General features: G+C 41.4%; 1 protein-coding gene across 4 annotated transcripts in view; it reads right to left on the bottom strand.

The window, feature by feature from the left end:
* The window catches only part of OSBPL1A (oxysterol binding protein like 1A), an 82,355-nt gene that overhangs the window by 50,434 nt on the left and 11,841 nt on the right, over positions 1–20,080 (bottom strand). For all 4 annotated transcript variants that reach the window (XM_067290624.1, XM_067290626.1, XM_067290623.1 and 1 more), the window contains 11 exons: positions 19,160–19,234; positions 17,852–17,963; positions 16,678–16,763; positions 8,868–9,012; positions 8,044–8,111; positions 7,912–7,956; positions 6,812–6,885; positions 6,667–6,730; positions 5,522–5,623; positions 4,448–4,573; positions 771–852 (listed from right to left, as the gene is read on the bottom strand). In XM_067290624.1, coding sequence (XP_067146725.1) covers positions 771–852; positions 4,448–4,573; positions 5,522–5,623; positions 6,667–6,730; positions 6,812–6,885; positions 7,912–7,956; positions 8,044–8,111; positions 8,868–9,012; positions 16,678–16,763; positions 17,852–17,963; positions 19,160–19,234 — 979 coding nt within the window. The remainder of the gene's footprint in view (positions 1–770; positions 853–4,447; positions 4,574–5,521; positions 5,624–6,666; positions 6,731–6,811; positions 6,886–7,911; positions 7,957–8,043; positions 8,112–8,867; positions 9,013–16,677; positions 16,764–17,851; positions 17,964–19,159; positions 19,235–20,080) is intronic.

Below are 20,080 nucleotides of genomic sequence, written 5' to 3'. Positions count from 1 at the left end.
ACTAGGACTCAGTTACAAAAGAACAACAGTTAAATGTGCATATAGAACTACCTTATTCTCCTTTATGTGTTTAATATGTGGGCAGGTTTAGGGCATTAAGCGAAGCAATAGTTCTAATCTTTAGCAGCTTGATGTTTATGTTATTTTTAGGCTGTTATGCTGCAAAATCCCAGACATGTCAATTTAAGAGTTACCATTTAAAATGAAGCCTGAGAAATTCAAATCTGGAATAAAACTCATGGCAGATGACTGTGGAATATATCCCATCACATCTTACCTCCAGTTATATAGTTTTATAATTTCACTTCACACCCTGTTTATCATGTGTCAGCTTTCATTGTTTCTACTCACTATAACACAAGTTATGAGCGGGAAGCTACAGTGAGGCAGCTAGCTCTTTGTACCTTGCAGAGCACATTTATGGTCTGCAAAAAGCCACCAATTACAGATTTTCAAAGGCCTTGATGAAAGTGAAGCCCTACCTCATAATCCTATGATACTATCTAATAAGAGCTATATTTAAGAGAAATTTCACTACATTTACAGCCCCAATAAAATTTTTCAGTCAAAGTACTCACTAGTTGTTTCTCTGAATCTGAAATCTTAGTTCTTATAATTATTTAATTTGAATCTGTTTCAATAAGGAAAACAGACCTATATCTGCAATCTCCTGAAAATTGAATTTCAGTGAAGTTACGGCATGTGCTCCTTAAAAAGGAGAATGAGTTGCCTGGTAACAGATAGCATTTTATAAAACTAAACAGTTTTACCTTTTGTAGCATTCAAAGATTTAACCATTGCAAGGAAGTCTGAAATCTCTTTGTTGAGTCTTTGTTGGCATGCTTGTGCTTTCTGGAAGAGAGAAAAAGGCACTTCTGAAATAGTTAAGTATATATATTCTCATATCTATCTATCTATCTATATACACACACACATGTATACAAACACACATTTCTCTTAAGTATACTGAAGTTTTTATATCTGGAGAGCACTAAACATTAACAAAGAATCCCAATTAAAGAGACTGCTACATTAAAACTGAAAAGAGTTACTTCAAGTACCTTCAAAGACACGCAAAGCCAACAGAAGAATCATGTGCATTATATAACTGACCAGCTTTTGTTTAAATTAGCATTGCAAACCAAACCCAAAAGCTATGCTGAAGATTCTATTTTTCCAGTTTTCTCCCCCTTTTTAGTTAAAAAGTTTGAAAATCCAGGAAAAGCCATCGCTTGAAACAACTGTACTTTTAGAGACCAGTACACAGTCTTCAAGCACTAGGGATTTCACAGCACAAGTTTTTAAAGATCTAATAAAGTAAGCTTAGCAGAACAAGGGCAGTGTTATTCACCCATCATTGACCTTATAAGATGCTGCTTCTCCAGTAAAAACAAAATTAGTGCAGTGGCATTTTAATTTATGAGTAGACACTAATGCCAGCTATGGACACTTGAAAGTTTATTCACCATGTTATAGTCAGCCACCTCAAAAAGATAAGCAGGACATTTTTCTATACAGAATTACATTTGGAAGCACTTATATTAGCTTGTCTTTTCCATTTTATTGTTGGGCAGGATCTTGCCACAAACCATGAAGCACAGAAGTGACTGTAGACTTTGTAGTTGTGTGAACTTCAAAAGCCAGGCTCTGGACCTGTCCATTAGCTAGACATACACTCAAGGAAGCACATCCTGTTGAACATATATCCCCCTTTCCAGATGCATTATGACTGGCTTGTTCATTGTATGACATGATTTGAACATATAGAATTCTTTTGCAATGCTGTAGTCTTTCCTTTTGCAGGGAAAGACAGCAATAGACAAAAGTCTCAATACCTGCAGACGAGTGTACATGAGTGATAGACTTCAGAGCCTATCACTTCTTCTAAAAGGCCCTTTGATGTGTGGATACCGCCACAGAACTATCAGGTCTATTTTCAGCAGCAGTCAAGAAGACAATAGCATTAGAAGGGGAAAAGAACAGCATTGACATAGCATAAATCCATATCATATTATCTTAAAAATAGCCAATTGCAAGATAGGAGTTAATTAAAGTTCGCCACTCAGCACATAACTGATTTCTATTCACTACAGCACAACAAAAGAACTGGAAGGCACCAAGTCCTCATCAGGCAGCAGGCTGCAAACAACAAAAGCTTTTCTCTAAGCTACACACAATGATACAGTATAGATTCTTGCAGCAAGAAGCACAGGACAAAAATATAAATTGAAAAAAAAGAAAAAGCAAAAATCATCGACCACAGATCCAGTGGCATTAAAGAGAACATCTAGTTGATGCCTCAGGTTCAAGAAGTCCCAAAACACTGGACTGGAAGAAGGCAGAAAGTCATTCTATACTTCCCCTGTTTGTTTTACTCTCTTAGACATCTACTGCACTCTGTTGGTGATTAGCTATCACCTTGGAGGACTTCTAGTCTGAGCTGCTATGGCTACTCTAGCATTCTTAACTCAAAGTGAAGGAGAAATAAGAGAGATTTGTAGTGCTCATTTGTAGCCATGGTGGAGGGGAACATGTAGAGAAGGTATTTTGTAAAGGCTTAATTTGAACTGACAGTGACTTGATACCTATAACAGTCACACTTTTATTGGTCTTGAAGTTGGGGGGGAAAGGGAAGAGGAGGAGAAAGATCTGTGTGCTGAAACATTGTCCATGCAGTTTTACCAGGGAGCGACATGTTTTGGCACCTTCGTATGCCTTCATTGAAGCTCAGATGCAAATGTGTGAAGATTAGTGGAACTGTAGCCTCTAACAATAGAGGAGGCTGTAACACTAAAGGCTACCAAGCAACAGGAAGGGATTCAGCAAAACACTTCTTTCAGCAGTTAAAAAAGACAATCCTGAGTTTCTAGTCAAACTCTTGGGCCTGCCTAAAGGCTCTTCTGAATTTGCTTGACAAAGTCTGAATATTCTCTTTTTTACATTTACAATAATCCAATCTGCCTTCAAATGGTCTGAAGTTATATAACTGTAAGGCATCAAAGATAATGGTAAATAACCTATCAGAACTCTCATAAGATTGCTAAAACATAACATACAAGATCACACACACTACTAGAGCATCTCTTCCACAAAACTGAGGTTGTTTTGAAAGTTAAGTCAGCTGCAGTATTGAAGTACACACTAGTATTTTGGATCATCCCTTTTACAGTTTCCCCACACAGCAGCAGACTGTCAAGAAGCCTTAAAAAAAAAAAAAAAAAAAAAAAAGGTTTGAAGTTCTCCTACACTGTTTCTTCTAAGTTTCAGTTCAAGTTACTTATACTTCCATTCCTTCTAGCCCCTTTCAATCCTGGACAAAACGGGGACTGAGACTGCAGTGAACTGAAGAAAGAAGCTGGCATGTGAACTGTGTACCTGTTCTACTCCATGAAGCATCACAAATGTGTTTCTACAGAAAATACTTCTATTTCAAAGACAGCTGACTGAGGAAACAGTCATTAAATGTTACTTCTGAAGTTTATTATGTCAGTTTGTGCAATTAAGTTTTATAACTCAAGTTTTTCTTGAAAAGAAGCCTATCAAGCCCAGTGCCAGGCAATTTGGGGGCCAAGAGCAGGCTTCTGTGGAGTGTTACCACAGGGTCCCAGTGTGTTGAAGATAAATCACATGATAAACAGCAGGACTGCACTGACACAACCTGCTGAATAATCCAGAACTCAGCTGCAGAAGATGACTGGCAGAAACTGCTGAAGCAAGTAATTACTGAGTTCTCCTAAGGCCCACACTTCTTGGCAGCCCCTTCTTCAGTGGACTGCTGGGAATTGCCAGCACCAGGTATTCTCCCATCTCCCTTCTGCCATGAGCTATTTCAAGTTCTTCCTTTTATATCACAAGGTATGGTACAAGTGAATTGGTGATTTTTGTGTTGCAGTGTCAGAAATTTTGTTTATATATACTTCTAAACCCTTTCACTTCAAGGTGAAGTAGGGCAAAGAGCAAGAACCACAGGTTGGATACTAGAATAATCAAGAGACTCATTCCCCATTGGAAGTCTGAAGAATCACTGTACAGAGGACCTGATGTGACCTGGGGTGTTAAAGGCTGACACCTAAGCTGTTTCATTGACTGTTTTACAGAGGTACATATAGCTGAAGGTTACATTTGGTCACACCAAGGCTAGAGAATAACGAATTAAGTACATGAGGCTCCCTCTCCTGGCCAAGAGTCTAAAACAGTTTTCTACCTTGCAGTAGTACTGATAGAAGTGAAAAAAGCAACTCCTGTAGCTATGATAAACATGCCATTTTATACATACAGTCTGAACAGGAATATATGACAGTAAGCACTGCAAATACAAACAGCATTTATCTATCTACAGGAAGAAAGAATCATTACTTTTGGCCAAAAGTATACTTGAGTATTCCAACACAAACCAGTATTAAATCTGCAACTGCCTAGATGCATGAGCCAAGTACTCAGCACATACTTTCAGAGTTTCTTGAAGGTCCGTAACAGATACTGTATCATCTTCCTCATCATCACTACTGAGCTGTTCCTGTGTGCAGTAGTGAGTGCTATATGCAGAGTGGTCTTCTATTGCTTCCAGCCAACCCTGAACAGAAAAGAGACAGTTAAAATATGTTTCCACAGTCGCACCTGAAAGGCAACAGTAGACATGAAAGAAAACGAATTAAAGTGTTCTATTGACATGAATAAGATACTCAGTAGTAACATGAGACACCTTAAAATTAGGAGAAAGTAGACTGCTAAAAATTGTAACATATCATATTCAAGATGAGATACACAGTGGCCAGAGTGCTGCCTAGGACTTGCTTGATCAGACTTTAAACACAAATGCCACATACCTCTCTAAGCTTATCCCAGGTTACATAATTAATCGATGTCACTCTTAAAGAAACACTGTAGGGAATTATTTTGCATTTTTTGCTTTCTGTTCGGACAGCAAGGTCCCTGTGACAAAGTCTGCCTTCTTATGTACGACAAACTGTTTGCAAAACTAAGCACTGCTGTAATAGAGGAGGTAGATTCTTCTCCTCCTGTTGCCTCCACCCCTGCATCATCTCTAGTTACTACACCTATAGAGGTACACAGTAATAACTACACTACAAAAAAGCCCGGGGGGGGGGGGGGGAGAGGTCATTCTCTTGTTTCAGATCCACTATTTTTTGAATATCATGTATTAGCTCATCTTAGAGCTTGGCTAAAAGTAGAACATATCATTAAAACCTTTTTTGTTTGGGATAACAAATTATGAAAGAAAATGCAACAGAAGGAAGTTGCAATTAAAAAAAAAAGGAAGTTAGACTAGGGGGCATAATATAGGAACAAAGCTGGAAAACAAGGCACAAATTTTAAAGAGAATGACATGCTATGTAGTCTATAGCCATGCTAAAAGATTCAAAACATGCAGTTATGTCACCCCATCCTGATGTTCAAGATACTGAACCCACTACTTAGGCATCCATAGTTAGCTTTGCAAATTATTTTTTATTATAGAAGTTATTACATCTTAAAGCCTTTAATAGAGAGTCACTATTACCTCTCTAGTTTGAGGAGGAATGTTATTTTTAGGGATCTTGAAACGATGAACAGTGTCATCAAAACATCTGACGGAAAAGAAGCAACTATCTGTAGATTTTACCTAGAGTGATGGGGAGAAGTGGCAAAAATGAGTTTAATGAATCTGGGGAAAAAAAAAAAGACAAAACTGCTGTTAAAGTAAGCAAAGTAGAAAATTACTGTCAACTCTGAAGTTTTTGCTTCAGTTTTGATGCAAAGCAAGTACAGTTAACAAGTAAAGAAGCTTTAGAACAGTTTTGCAAAGCATGCTGCCTTGCACTTTGCTACCTCATGGATGAAAATACCGAGGTTCTTTAGGTCAAGAAATATTTGCACAGCAACCCTGGATTCAGACAGTTTCAACAACAGTGCAAGACAACCTAGATTAAGGAATTATAGATATAGAAAGGCAAGAATCACTTTCTATATAGCAACAGTATATATAACTATAGCTTAACAGAGAATTTGTGGTGCCAATACATAGAGCTATGACAAGTTAGCTAAAGAAGAAAGTACTGAAATGATCCTAAATTCATTCTCCTTGAACACTTTCATCTTCCTCTGCATTATATACCCTTCTTTCCCTCCCATACACTTATGTGATGAGAAGGTCTGAGATAATTATTCTTTGCCTGGACTGTCACACCTGGCTTGTTTTTGCTCTGTCTTCCATCCATCCCTTCCAAAAGAGAATCCCATAAGCATGACTGAATTTCATTGTAAGAAGGTTTTCCAAAAGTCACTTTCAAAATTTCAGTTCTCTGAGATATACTTAAGTTACATGTTCACTCACAAGTAGCCAGTGCAAGTTACCGGAGGAACTAAAGTTTTGTTACTCTGCATCACACAGTTCAAACAGCCATTTTGTACAACTGAAGAGGCATCCTTTATGGAAGCCTTATGTTTATTTATATCCTCAAGACTGGAAAGAGATGAAAGAGCTAAACAGTCACTTTACATATTGAATTACTTTGCTTGATAAGAATGACAAAGCATTTCTCACAACAGCACAAGCGTTTTTTTTAAAAAGGCATGCTTACCAACCTAGCCAAAGATTTCATTGACTACGTACAGAACACCATCACATACAAAAACAGTAATTACAAGTCTCATCTCACTTCCTACCGTGCAGACAGCTTGTGTTAGATGCTTGCATCCCTGACGATGATCATTATTTACTGCATCAGCTCTTTGAAAGAAAAAGAGATTTAATAATGTGAAGAAGGGAATTACTTAACTCATTTATCAGAAATTTAAACACAGAACTTACTGTCTCCGATACCAGGAAAGGACTCCATGTTCTAGTACTACCCAGTACAGTTTCCAACCAAAAAATCGTGAGCTCTAAAAGAGAGAAGGTTAACAGCTGAACAGTTGCTATTCACAGTAAGTTTGATAGCTTGAAGACCATTACATAAAACTGGCTCTCTTTAGGACATTTCAGGCGTTACATATTATCTTGGTGATCACAACAATCTGAGAATACTTTATAATTACAGTATTTTCTTTTTTGGAAGTTAAAAAGTACCTAAAGACAAGGTTTTGTTGATCTTGCTGTTCAGTAGGAACTGAAGTATTAAAATACTGCATTTTTTAATATTAGAGGGGTTGCTAATCACAGCACAGTTACACTTCATACAACAAAATGAGAAACAAAAAAACACGTTAAGAAAGCTAACTGCAACATTTTACCTTTTACAAGCATTAATACATAGGTCTCATTTAGAAAACAGTTCCTTATTTTACAATTGTGTGTGCGTATATAGGAAAATTTACACTGAAGAAAACTTCAGAATGTCTTCAAAGATTCCACAGAGGAACACCAAAATTAGGTGCTCATGTGTAAGATGGAGAAAATTTTCTCTTTATTATAAGGGGAAAAAAAGGAAAGTTGCTTGAAGATCAGAGAAAAACAAGTATTTGATTTATATCTTCCCTGTAAGTTTTTAAAAATCTGATAGAAGGTTAACTTGTAGCAAAATGTTAGTCAAATAAGTTAAAGATTTAAGACATCTATGCAGGAGAGGAAAGAGCATTCTGCCCATCATACAGATAGGGTACAAAACTTTACCACAGTGAAAATATGCCACAAAAATTACCCTCCCCCCCAATAAGTCAGATGTATTTTAGGGACTGAGGTTTTTAAGATCAGAGTGACCTGAATCTAGTTACTGCTCCACTTTGGCCAGCCCATCTATAACTTATCCAATTATATCCCATTATAACTTATTCTAATCAGAATAAAAGTTAAGTCATCTAGCAAAGGTATTACTGAAAACCTCCTTCATCTATCAACTGTAACTTAAGTATGTAAAATAACTTATTGTGAAATACCATAAGCTTTTTTTCAGAAAAGGAAGTAAAACATACCTTCCATAGGAGACCTTCATATCGTCTCAGGGGTTTGTTGATAACCTGCATAGAAATTAAAGCTTTTATAGAAATAGCTCCAACTAGCCAGTCTTGGAACGCAGTGTTTTAAATGGATACAAAAGTGCCTACCTTTCCAGTTTTACCTCCCAGTATCTGTTTCATTTCTGCACCTTGGGCTAGATCAAGGGGTGTTTGATCTGTTTAGTAACCAAGACAAGGCATGAGAATTTGATGCAAATAAACTTAGAGGCACTTAATTTTTAAAATAATCTCTCTGACACTGTGCATATCCACTAAAGTTTGGTCCTACAAGCATCTGAACTTACTGGGGATGAGAAACAAGCTTCTTAGGTGGAAGATGAAAAAGGTTCTTCAGTGCACTGAACTGCCCTTCAGTTCTACTGGAAGTATAAGGGGCCTTTGTTCTTAGTTATTTAAGATAATTTTTAGCAGTTCAGCTATGTAAAAAAATTCAGAACATTCACAAATATCAAGATAGAGACGTCTTAATAATGATAAGTATACAGTCTGCATAACATCTGTGTAAAGTCTTCCTGGATTTGCTTTCACTATAATCCTTCTTCTGAAGAGTTACTTGTCTGTGCCAGGCCTTCAATCCTACCAATCTTTTTGTTTGTTTATCCATGTCCAATATACAATGTTCAGTATCAAGAAAACAAAAACCACGCAGTTATCGTGGTTAAGAAAAAAGGCAGGTGAATTTTCTAGGAATGGTCAGTTAAGAGTTGCAGCAAAATACTTATCACACAAGCTTTTCATTTTCTTAATTATCTTGCAATTTAGTCACTGTCAGGCTTCCTTTATTAGCAATACAAGATTTGTAAAGCACCATAAGATTTTTCCTAAATATTAAATGCTAAGTAACATAGCTTACAGAGGCTTTAAATTTCTGCCTTTTCTTAGCACTTTACAGACTTTCATTTGGTACTCACCATTTTTGTTTCTTATTTTGGGATCTGCTCCATTTTTCAGAAGTTTTAAGGCACAGTGCTTATGGGCACGGTATGCTGCACAATGCAACGGTGTATTTCCCATCTGATCTGTACAGTTGATATCAGGAGGTTTTGGCTTGTTTAACTGAAAAAAAAACCCAAAGTTTTGTTTACTCCCCAGATGCCATGTTCATTCTTTTGGCTGTTAACTACTCCTAAACCCAAAGAGCACTTCAGTGTAGACCTGGCAATGAAGAGGGCAGGTAGTGAATGTTATGAGAAGGGCAAGAACTACAACAATCAAGCAAGATATTCAGCTACAGTAGGGGACTTCCTACATCCTTTCCACCTCTGCTGCACAACTTGGAAATATTTATATTGTTAAGTTACACAGTGCCGGAGAACATTCCCCAGCACTACAGTTCAGTCATCTATATTGCTAGATGTCTAACTATTACGGAAACTTTCAAGACTAGAGCAGCTATGAAATTGAGAAGAAAAAAAAAGGTTTGGGAAATTGCCCCTTTTCTTGTCAAGAACATTGTTATTAAGCATGGTGCTATTAAACCCCCTAAAATACTACTACACTTCTGCTCAAATATGTGGCTATCTGATGTGTACATTCAATATCAGCCATTAAAATTCAGCTTCCAAACAGGACTGTCTTAATAGAAAGACTAAGTTGCTTTTCAGCAGTTTTAAGAGACTAAATTCACAGGTGCATGGCAAAAATCTTAGAGAAACCCGATTTCAGTCTTCTGCATGAGCCATATGCTATATTAGAGAAATTACTCAAAAATAACAGGATTCCCACAGCAGCAATTTAAGTCAGCATCAACACTAACCACCTTAAATGTGCTGCAAAATAGTTCGTCCTAAAGGATAAACTGCTACAGCTGGGAAGAGAATATAAGTCATAGAGAGATAGTTTGTAGAAGCATAACCTCATTAATATTAAGATCTTAAATACTTGAGTTCTTGAGTGTTCTTAGGTTTTAATTCTTTCGGACCAGCTGTTTTACAACTGTCTTATCTCTACCCTTCCCAACTCCCTTCCATCAACACCTTTTAAGCCACATCCCTGTGCTTTCAGCAGCTTATACCTTGCATAGTTTCACTGAGCTAAAAGTTCTCCAGCCATTTCAGTAAGCGTACAGTAAGTTTTTGAGAACTCACAGGAAGAACACAGTTATTGGCTTTGTCTCAAGGCTAAAGAACTCGGGTTAAGATTCAGCTACTGAACGTCTAGCTTTTGGTAGCTAAACATATTGTGATCTAATGAGAATCTTGACAAGAGGGAAAAACAAGAGCCACCACCAGTATTCGACTTTAAGAAAATACATCAGAAGGAGCAGCTAGAAGATGAAAGTGCATGCAGGGAAAGGGCGGGGGGGGAGCCTGAAGTTCAATGAGAAGGTTTAGAGAAACTATACCATTACATCATCTCTTCCTAAAAATTGTGTTAAAAACAAACAGTACAATCTTTTTATTGGTAAAAATATCAAAATAAAGGAGAGTTAACGATAAAGAGGTATCTTACAAGTAAGTGAAACTCTGCTCCAAAAGCAGGGCAGTAGAGAACAAATTCTGGTATATTAGGTCTCACAATAAAGTAGACTAAAGCAGCTAAAGATGTTTCATGAGCACAGTAGCTTGTAATTAAAAAAATTACACCAGAAGCAGAAAGTCCTGAACATCAGCAGGCAAGTGTAAGGAACTCTCAAGATGAAGGGCAGTTCACAAGAAGCACTAACTGAAGGATAGGAAAGTCAGAGAGGTTTATACCACAGAACTATTTTGAGGTGGAAAAAGTTCTTCAGACTTGCTCAAGAGTCAGCAGGAGTTTTAAAATTTTAAATGCTCACAGGTCCAAGTATTCACCTAGAGATTCCCAAGAAAAAACTATATAAATTTACTGAATTATTAACTGGCTTAAATCCAGCCTCCAGGTCACCAAAGAGCGCAGCTAACAGAGGCAGCGAACAGACGCAGCAGTTTGCGCAGCAGTGTTTGGGCTCTGACTAGAACTTGAGGATCTTGTTGGAAGTTGTGGGCTTTCTGAGGACCCCCGAGGAACTAGCAGGTGATTGCTGTGAACAGGAAAGGGGAAGCCAGGCAAGGATAACTGCAGGAGGCCTTGACTTCTCCTGGGAAAAGCTCGTGGGAAAAGCTCTAGCTAGGAGTGGCTGCTGCTAACGAGCTCTCTTGGTGCTCCTAACCAAAGAGAGTTGGGGCCTTTGATCCCCGTGGCCCTTGATTAGGGCGGTCAAGCACCCTCTTAGGCAGTGCTAGGGAGAGGCCTATATAAGAGCCAGGCCTAGAGCGCAGCTCCCAGAGCGCAGCAGTTTGCGCAGCAGTTCACGCAGAAGGGCACACGAAGGTACCTTCGTTTCTGATCCCTGTGGTGTACTCTTCCTCAGGTATGGTCGTGACACGCCGCACAACGCGTTCCCCAGTGGCTGTTGGAGTTGCTGTGTCAGAGGCTGCGACCCAGACTGACCCTCTGACAGTAGATGCGGCTCTACAGGTCTCAGGCTGCAGGGAGTGCTTGGGGCCTCTCCGGGAGGCCTGGGCTGGCAGCCAGCTCTCCTGCAGGAGGTGTGCTGCTGTTGACGAGCTGTGTCGTCAGGTAAGGGAGTTACGGGAGGAGGTCAGTAGGCTGCGCAGCATCCGGGAAGCGGAGCAAGAGATAGACAGGGTATTTTCGGAGACTGTACAGCTTCAGGAGTCCCAACCCCCCGCAGCAGTGGAGCTGCTGGAGGGCTCTGTGCCATGTGAAATGGTACATCATAACACCGTAGAAGAAGGCTGGAAACTGGTCACTGCTCGTGGGAGGAGAAAGGCTCCTACTCCTCCCGAAGACCTGAAGCTGAAGAACAGGTTTAGCGCCCTCCAGGATGAGGAGGAGATGGGCATGGCTGCAAGGGAAGTACCTGGGACAACAGACCCTGTGCCCTGCCGGAACGCCCGGAAGAAGCGGCGGGTGATTGTTGTGGGGGACTCCCTGCTGCAGGGGATGGAGGCATCTATCTGCCGACCTGACCTCATGTCTAGGGAGGTTTGTGGCCTGCCAGGGGCTCGCATGAGAGACATCATAGAAAGACTGCCAAGGCTTGTCCACTTGTCAGACTATTACCCACTGCTGCTCTTCCAGGTGGGCGCTAATGACACCAAGGGCAAACTGGAGACCATCAAGCAGGATTTCAGAGCTCTGGGGATGGTGGTCAAGGGCCTGGGAGCCCAGGTCATCTTCTCCTCAATCCTGCCAGTGAGGGGGATGGATGAGAGGAGGAGGAGACGGACTTTCCAAGTTAACGACTGGCTGCACCGCTGGTGTTGGCAACAGGGTTTTGGTTTCTGCGACCATGGGACCCTGTTTGAAGATCGACAGCTGCTGGAGAGAGATGGGATCCACCTCACTAAGTGGGGCACGCGTGTCTTTGCCAACAGGCTGGCCAGCCTGGTAAGGAGGGCTTTAAACTAGGAAAGACAGGGGAAGGGGAGAGTTATAGTGCCAGGGTAGTTGGCAAAAGACGGCTCAAGTCGGGATGCCTCCAGCAGGTGAAGGCAGCCAGGGAAGTGCGCATGGGATGTGGCTATGGAGGATCCTCTTGCATCCCTCCTGGGAAACCTGCATGCTCGATCACCTCTCTGAAATGCCTGTACACCAATGCACGCAGCATGGGGAACAAACAGGAAGAACTAGAGATCTGTGTGCGGTCGCAGGGCCATGATCTCATTGCCATTACAGAGACATGGTGGGATAGCTCGCATGACTGGAGTGCTGTCATGGATGGCTACATGCTTTTTAGGAAAGACAGGCCAGGAAAGCGAGGTGGTGGAGTTGCTCTTTATGTGGGAGAGCAACTGGAATGTATTGAGCTGTGCCTAGGGGTGGATGAAGAGGGAGTTGAGAGCTTATGGGTAAGGATTAAAGGGCAGGCTAGCATGGGTGACACTGTTGTGGGTGTTTACTACAGGCCACCTGATCAGGAAGAGGAAGTCGATGAGGCCTTCTACAGACAGCTGGAAGTAGCCTCACGATCCCAGGCCCTGGTTCTCATGGGGGACTTCAACCACCCTGATATCTGCTGGAAAGACAACACAGCTAGGCACAAACAGTCCCGGAAGGTCCTGCAGAGTATTGGTGACAACTTCTTGACACAGGTGGTGGAGGAGCCAACAAGGAGAGGTGTGCTGCTGGACCTCGTACTAACAAACAAAGAAGGACTGGTGGAAGATGTGAAGGTCGGGGGCAGCCTTGGCTGCAGTGACCATGAGATGGTAGAGTTCAGGATCCTGCGAGGAGGAGGCAGGGCACTAAGTAGGATCGCAACCCTGGACTTCAGGAGAGCAAACTTTGGCCTCTTCAGGGACCTGCTTGGAGGAATCCCATGGGTTATGGCCCTAGAAGGAAAGGGTGTTCAAGAGAGCTGGTTAATATTCAAACATCACTTCCTCCAGGCTCAAGAGCGGTGCATCCCTATGAGTAGGAAGTCAAGCAAAGGAGGCAGGAGACCTGCATGGATGAGCAAGGAGCTCCTGGCAAAACTCAACCAGAAGAAGGAAGTATACAGAAAGTGGAAAGGGGGACAGGCCACTTGGGAGGAATATAGGATCGTTGTCAGAGTATGCAGGGATGCGATGAGGAAGGCTAAGGCCCATTTGGAATTAAATCTGGCAAGGGATGTCAAGGACAACAAGAAGGGCTTCTGCAAAAACATCGGGAGCAAGAGGAAGACTAGGGAAAATGTGGGCCCATTGCTGAATGGGGTGGGTGCCCTGGTGACGAAGGATGCAGAGAAGGCAGAGTTACTGAATGCCTTCTTTGCTTCAGTCTTTACTGCTCAGGCCAGCCCTCAGGAATCCCAGACCCTGGAGGCAAGAGAGAAAGTCTGGAGAAAGGAAGACTTTCCCTTGGTTGAGGAGGATCAGGTTAGAGATCATTTAAGCAAACTTGACACCCACAAATCCATGGGCCCTGATGGGATGCACCCACGAGTGCTGAGGGAGCTGGTGGATGTCATTGCTAAGCCACTCTCCATCATCTTTGAAAGGTCATGGAGAACAGGAGAGGTGCCCGAGGACTGGAAGAAAGCCAATGTCACCCCAGTCTTCAAAAAGGGCAAGAAGGAGGACCCAGGGAACTACAGGCCAGTCAGCCTCACCTCCATCCCTGGAAAGGTGATGGAGCAGCTCATCCTGGAGGCCATCTCCAAGCATGGGGAGGAAAAGAAGGTGATCAGGAGTAGTCAGCATGGCTTCACCAAGGGGAAATCCTGCTTAACCAATCTGATAGCCTTCTCTGATGGAATGACTGGCTGGGTAGATGAGGGGAGAGCAGTGGATGTTGTCTACCTTGACTTCAGCAAGGCTTTTGACACTGTCTCCCATAACATCCTCATAGACAAGCTCAGGAAGTGTGGGTTAGATGAGTGGACAGTGAGGTGGATTGAGAACTGGCTGAATGGCAGAGCTCAGAGTTGTGATCAGTGGCGCAGAGTCTAGTTGGAGGCCTGTAGCTAGCGGTGTCCCCCAGGGGTCAGTCCTGGGTCCAGTCTTGTTCAACTTCTTCATCAGTGACCTGGATGAAGGGACAGAGTGCACCCTCAGCAAGTTTGCCGATGATACAAAACTGGGAGGAGTGGCTGATATGCCAGAGGGCTGTGCTGCCATTCAGAGAGACCTGGCCAGGCTGGAGAGGTGGGCGGAGAGGAACCTCATGAAGTTCAACAAAGGCAAGTGCAGGGTCCTGCACCTGGGGAGGAATAACCCCCTGCACCAGGACAGGTTGGGGGTTGACCTGCTGGAAAGCAGCTCTGCTGAGAAGGACCTGGGAGTGCTGGTGGACACCAGGTTAAACATGAGGCAGCAATGTGCCCTTGTGGCCAAGAAGGCCAATGGTATCCTGGGGTGCATCAGGAAGAGTGTTGCCAGCAGGTCGAGGGAGGTGATTCTCCCCCTCTCCTCAGCCCTGCTGAGGCCACACCTGGAGTACTGCGTCCAGTTCTGGGCTCCCCAGGACAAGAGGGATGTGGCACTACTGGAGCAAGTCCAGCGAAGGGCTACAAAGATGATTAGGGGACTGGAGCATCTCTCTTATGAGGAAAGACAGAGAGCTGGGCCTGTTTAGCTTGGAGAAGAGAAGGCTGAGAGGAGATCTTATCAATGTGTACAAGTATCTGAAGGGAGGGTGTCGAGAGGATGGAGCCAGACTCTTTTCAGTGGTGCCCAGCGACAGGATGCGAGGCAACGGGCACAAACTGAAACACAGACACTTCCATCTGAACATGAGGAAAAACTTTTTCACTGTGAGGGTGACAGAGCACTGGAACAGGTTGCCCAGAGAGGTTGTGGAGTCTCCTTCTCTGGAGATATTCAAAACCCGCCTGGATGCAATCCTGTGCAATGTGCTCTAGGTGACCCTGCTTGAGCAGGGGGGTTGGACTAGATGATCTCCAGAGGTCCCTTCCAACCTCAGCGATTCTGTGATTCTGTGAAAAAGTGTAAGTACTTTAAAAAGTTTTAGAGGTCAACATATAGCTGTGCTCACATACACACAGCTCAATGATACTAACATAAAAAAAAATCAATTACAAATGAAAACAGCTTACAGGAAGAGATACATGTGCCTACATGGTTACATATCACATGAGAGAAAGCACCAAGTTCTTTAATGATAAATTTATGAATATTAGGAGTTACCTTTTTCAGATCAGTTTAAGGCTTAGTCCACAGGCATGCAACGTCAAATGCAATGGGGTAAGAATTACCAGAATCAGAAACAGATCAGTTATACCAGTGCATTAGTTACAATTATTACAATTATGCCAATGCATTAATGCATAATTCTTCCACATCTTAGCTACTCTGTGCAGTACTGGTTCTCTCTCTCTATTTCAAGAGAGGATAGTACCAAAGTAAAGATAAGAATAACAAAGATGACTAAAGATTTAAGAAACATTTCCGTGCAAGAAGTAGTTAGACAGACAAGGGCTCTTCAGCCCAGAAGGGACAAACTTCATGGAGGAGCAGATAACAGAAACAGAACTGTGGCTTCGAAGCAAAGAAGTAGGGAATGCCAGAATTCTAAACATACAAATCTCACATTTGAGAATTTTCCATTAGAAATAAAAGATTTCAGACTGTTTTGGTGTCTTAAAAGGTAATATTAAAGGTGCTAACCTTGTGGAAAAAGTCCTGTATTGCCCTCTTACTTCCAAAGAAACTCTTCAGGGTTCTCAAAATCTTCAGTTCAAGCATTCAGACCCTGCTTCTCTTACAGCCTTACTATACAATGGTATCATTCAGTTTGAATTAATATGAGAGAGTGTGTGTGCATGTACAGTTTAAGTCTTGTTCAGTGTGGAATTATGCTGTGCAAATGACTGTTACAAACTACAGTTACTTCAGCTGCAATGGATGCTAGTGACACAGGTTTATTTTCAAGATTGAAAATAGTCCATACTGGGGTGAAAGCTTAAACACTTATGACATTTAATGCATCTACAAAAACTTAATAAACTTATGTCAATATATCTAACTTAATTATACTGGAACTTGCAACTAACTGAAGAGTTTAGTTTTCTAAACTAACCTGAAAGAGGCAGAAAACCATTGCTTTTACTAGATAACAAGGATATTGGTAAACACTTGAAGTTTCTTCATCTTACCAATAGAACAGTAGTGCTGTGCACCTTATTATGAATTCACAGCACTCTGAAATGCAAGCCCTAAGAACATGCTGTGATATTAGTTTTATGGCTTTAAGTGTTGGACATAAAGGTAGCACAAGCACTTGAATTCTTACCAAGGCAGTCAGTTTCCCAGTTTCTCCCTCTCTTGCTGCTCCTAAGAGCTCTTCTTCCAGTTTCCTTTCTTGTGTCCTTTCCACTGCTTTTAAAGAAAGATTTTAACAGTCATATCAGTAAAGTCACACTTATGTCTGAAGCAGCACACTTAAGAAACTGTACCAAAATAAGCCTAGAGAATAGTATCATTTATCTGGGACATGTACTGATACCATCTAAGCAGAGTATTTTTCCAGAAAAGTCAGTGTCAGAGACAAAATTTGATGTTCAAAAACAAGTAATATTCGAAAAGTTTTGAGTATGTATTTTATACTACCACCCCCAACCCTACCCCCTAAGAAAAAGGGAAACCAGGTAAAATATATGCTTTCTTTCCCACCCCATCAGATCTCCTCTGCACTCTTCTCAGCTTTTCTCATCTATTCTTTCTACCATCCCACAGAAATTCTGTTTTTTCTCTAACAATTCAGCAGATCAGTGTCTAGAAAGGACTTCTGTGCACTTGCATGTAGAACTGGAAGAGAGATCAACTTCTGCATATAGTCTCTGTATTGGACATGACACTTCAGCAGTATTTAGGGGCAGTGCATTATTAATAATACCAGGAGGCAACAGAGCTCTTGAACTCTCCAACCTTAAAACCAGTCAGTTCTGTGTAAGTAGTCGGGGCACCATCTCCCTCACTTTTACCACCTGCAAGATGGCAGAGGAAGTGATGTGAAGGATTTTTTTTTTTTTAAATACTCTCTAAGACTGCAACAGCAAGTCCTAAACTTGATCCAACACTGGGTCACCTTTATAAAGTGTTCAGGATTTTGCTCTTTAACAATCTTGTTGGCATAAAGCCACTTATTCTTGACTAGTTTTTCTTCATTCTAGTGAGCTAAGGCTTTGACTGCCATTTACCATTCAGAACTGTAGCATGTAACACACCAACAGGATTGGAATATTTTTTTGAATAATGCTGTAGGTATTTATAATACTTATTTCTCCAAGTAAATTGCAGCTATATTGTGGAAAAACTACCAATATTGCAGGAAAAAAAAATATGGCTTTTTTAAAAAGTGACCAAATCTAAAGAGAAAATTCAAGTGAGCTTCAGTAACTTGTAAGGAAAGAACAGCTTCAGAAAGTACAAATGTTTAGAAACAGTCTATGACCTATGAAAGTTACCTTCCAACATATTCCTTATCTCTTTATCGTGAGTAACTTCTTTTGCAGTCTGTCCACTCCCATTAACAATAGAAGTATCAGCATTACATTGCAAGAGTAACATCACCACCTCCTGGAAAACAAGTTGAGAAGCGTTTTTTAATCTATCTCAGTTATGGCAAAGCCAGAATTGGGCTTTCCAGCTTTTGACAGCCTGTAACATTAGCTGGGGAACAGCTTCTCACCACAGCTGAGTTATGAGAGCAGGAAGGGATGTTTTAGAGAGATTGAGGGACTCAGTTGAGGGACTGACTGCAACCTCCTCTTTCATGTTAGTCAGGCTGAGGGAATCAACAGGAAACAAGTTACAGCTGAAGCAGCCCAGTCTGATTTAAAAGCATATCTTTGTGCCTGATGCTAATGCTGAATTTCACAGATTAAAAAAAAGTATGTTCAGCACTTTTGATAAGGGTAATCTTGTGACTAAAGAAGTCACCCTTTCAGAAGGGCCGAGTGGTTACCCACAGAGGCAGTATTAGTTTGGAAATGACAGTAGGAAGTGGGGAACAAGCAAACTAGTCTCGCATTACAGGCCTATAAAAAGCTCTTTGGTTCCAGCTTTCTAGAAAGAAACAGCACTTCCAGACACCAAATAGACTGGTGTGGCCTATTTTTCCCCCCTTGCTTCCCCTCCAGAAGCCAAAACTCAAACAATGCTGGCTGTTCTCTATGTAGATATGCATTTAGTTAAGGAGGAAAAATTTCAACTCCTTGTACTGCGTCAAACAGATACAAGCACAAATGCAGACTAATTTATTGTACTTTAGCAGTAGATGACAGATCTTTACACTGGTTTCCACATCATAATTAGCACCTGCAGCTGGAGATAGTGCCGTGTTTAGGTGTTTTACCTCTGGCACAGAGCAGATCTTCTGTGAGAACAGAAGCAGCATCAGTTACTCAGTTGCACAAGTAGCACATGGTACTTCAGTGGAAGACAACTACTATGATTTCTTTCTCTCACTGCTAGCAACATTCTCACCAACAAAAAGCTAAAAAGATATGACAGAGTATAGCAAGGAAGAGGATGGACCAGTTTTCTCCTGTCCTCAAAAAGAAGATATTTGTACCATGTTTTTGTTTAGGACACAGTTGCAGCAGCTGTGCAAAAAAGTCCGATGTGCCTAGTTCTTTTGAACACACTGTACCAAAACAGAGTAAGTCATTTTCTGGGAGACACTGTATAAACAACTTTTTGTAGAGATCTTATGCTAGAGTCTCCTTAATAATCCTATGAGAGAGGCTTAAAAAAAAGGCAACATACATTACCTTCCGCCCTGTGAAAGCTGCACGATGGAGCGGAGTGTCCCCCATGTCATTCAGCACATTCACATCTGCACCAGCCTAAACAGCAAAAGACATCTGAATGTCCTTCCAACAAGATCTGCATAGCTGCTCGCTCTAATGGGGGGAGGGCAGGCCACTGTCATGAAAGGCCTTATGGCATATCAGACTAGAACTGTAACACAGCCACAATGGAAACCAAGATAAAGTACATATGCAAGATTCAAAGCCAGAATAAATAGCTTCAAAAGGGAAAAGCCTCCCTTATTTTTTCCAGGAGTGTCTTTCATTTCTGAGAAGAAGGTATACAGAAGACAAGTTTAACAGATTTTTTTTTTTTAATTACTAGAAGAACTGTAACAGTACTGGATAACATGCAAACATACATTATTATTACAGATGTACAACACAAGGTAGCATAGCCTCCTCAGATTCAACAAGCTTTTTTCTCTCTAAATGCCTACTGTTACTTTTTCACCCAAAGAGAAAACGTCAATGTCAACATTAAGATTGCACTACCTGAAAGTTAACCCTTTCTTTTCTAGCATCTTTGTCTCAACTCTCCCGTCCTCTTGTTTTACACTTTCCCCATCCCATTCCCTTTCTCTGAAATGAATAGTGCTTGGCACTGTATAGACACTGTTCCAGTAGAACAAGAAACCTTACCTTTCTTTAAGTCTCTTCTACACTGCTTTACCTAGTGTCTCAAAAGGTCAGAAGAGGTCAGGACATATTTAGCTTTATCACATATGGGCCTCAATCATGTAGTTTAACCAGACCACTGCTGCTGGCCTAAAGTTAACTGACGGGCTCCGACTCTGGTTCTTATAATTGCAGAGCCCTGTTTCTGATCATACCTGACTTGCTCTTTGAACATTAAATCTTGGCCCAAGTATACAGAGACTT

Source organism: Apteryx mantelli, chromosome 2, assembly GCF_036417845.1.
Source record: "Apteryx mantelli isolate bAptMan1 chromosome 2, bAptMan1.hap1, whole genome shotgun sequence".
NCBI lineage: Eukaryota > Metazoa > Chordata > Aves > Apterygiformes > Apterygidae > Apteryx > Apteryx mantelli.
This window is presented reverse-complemented; position numbering and strand designations above follow the sequence as displayed.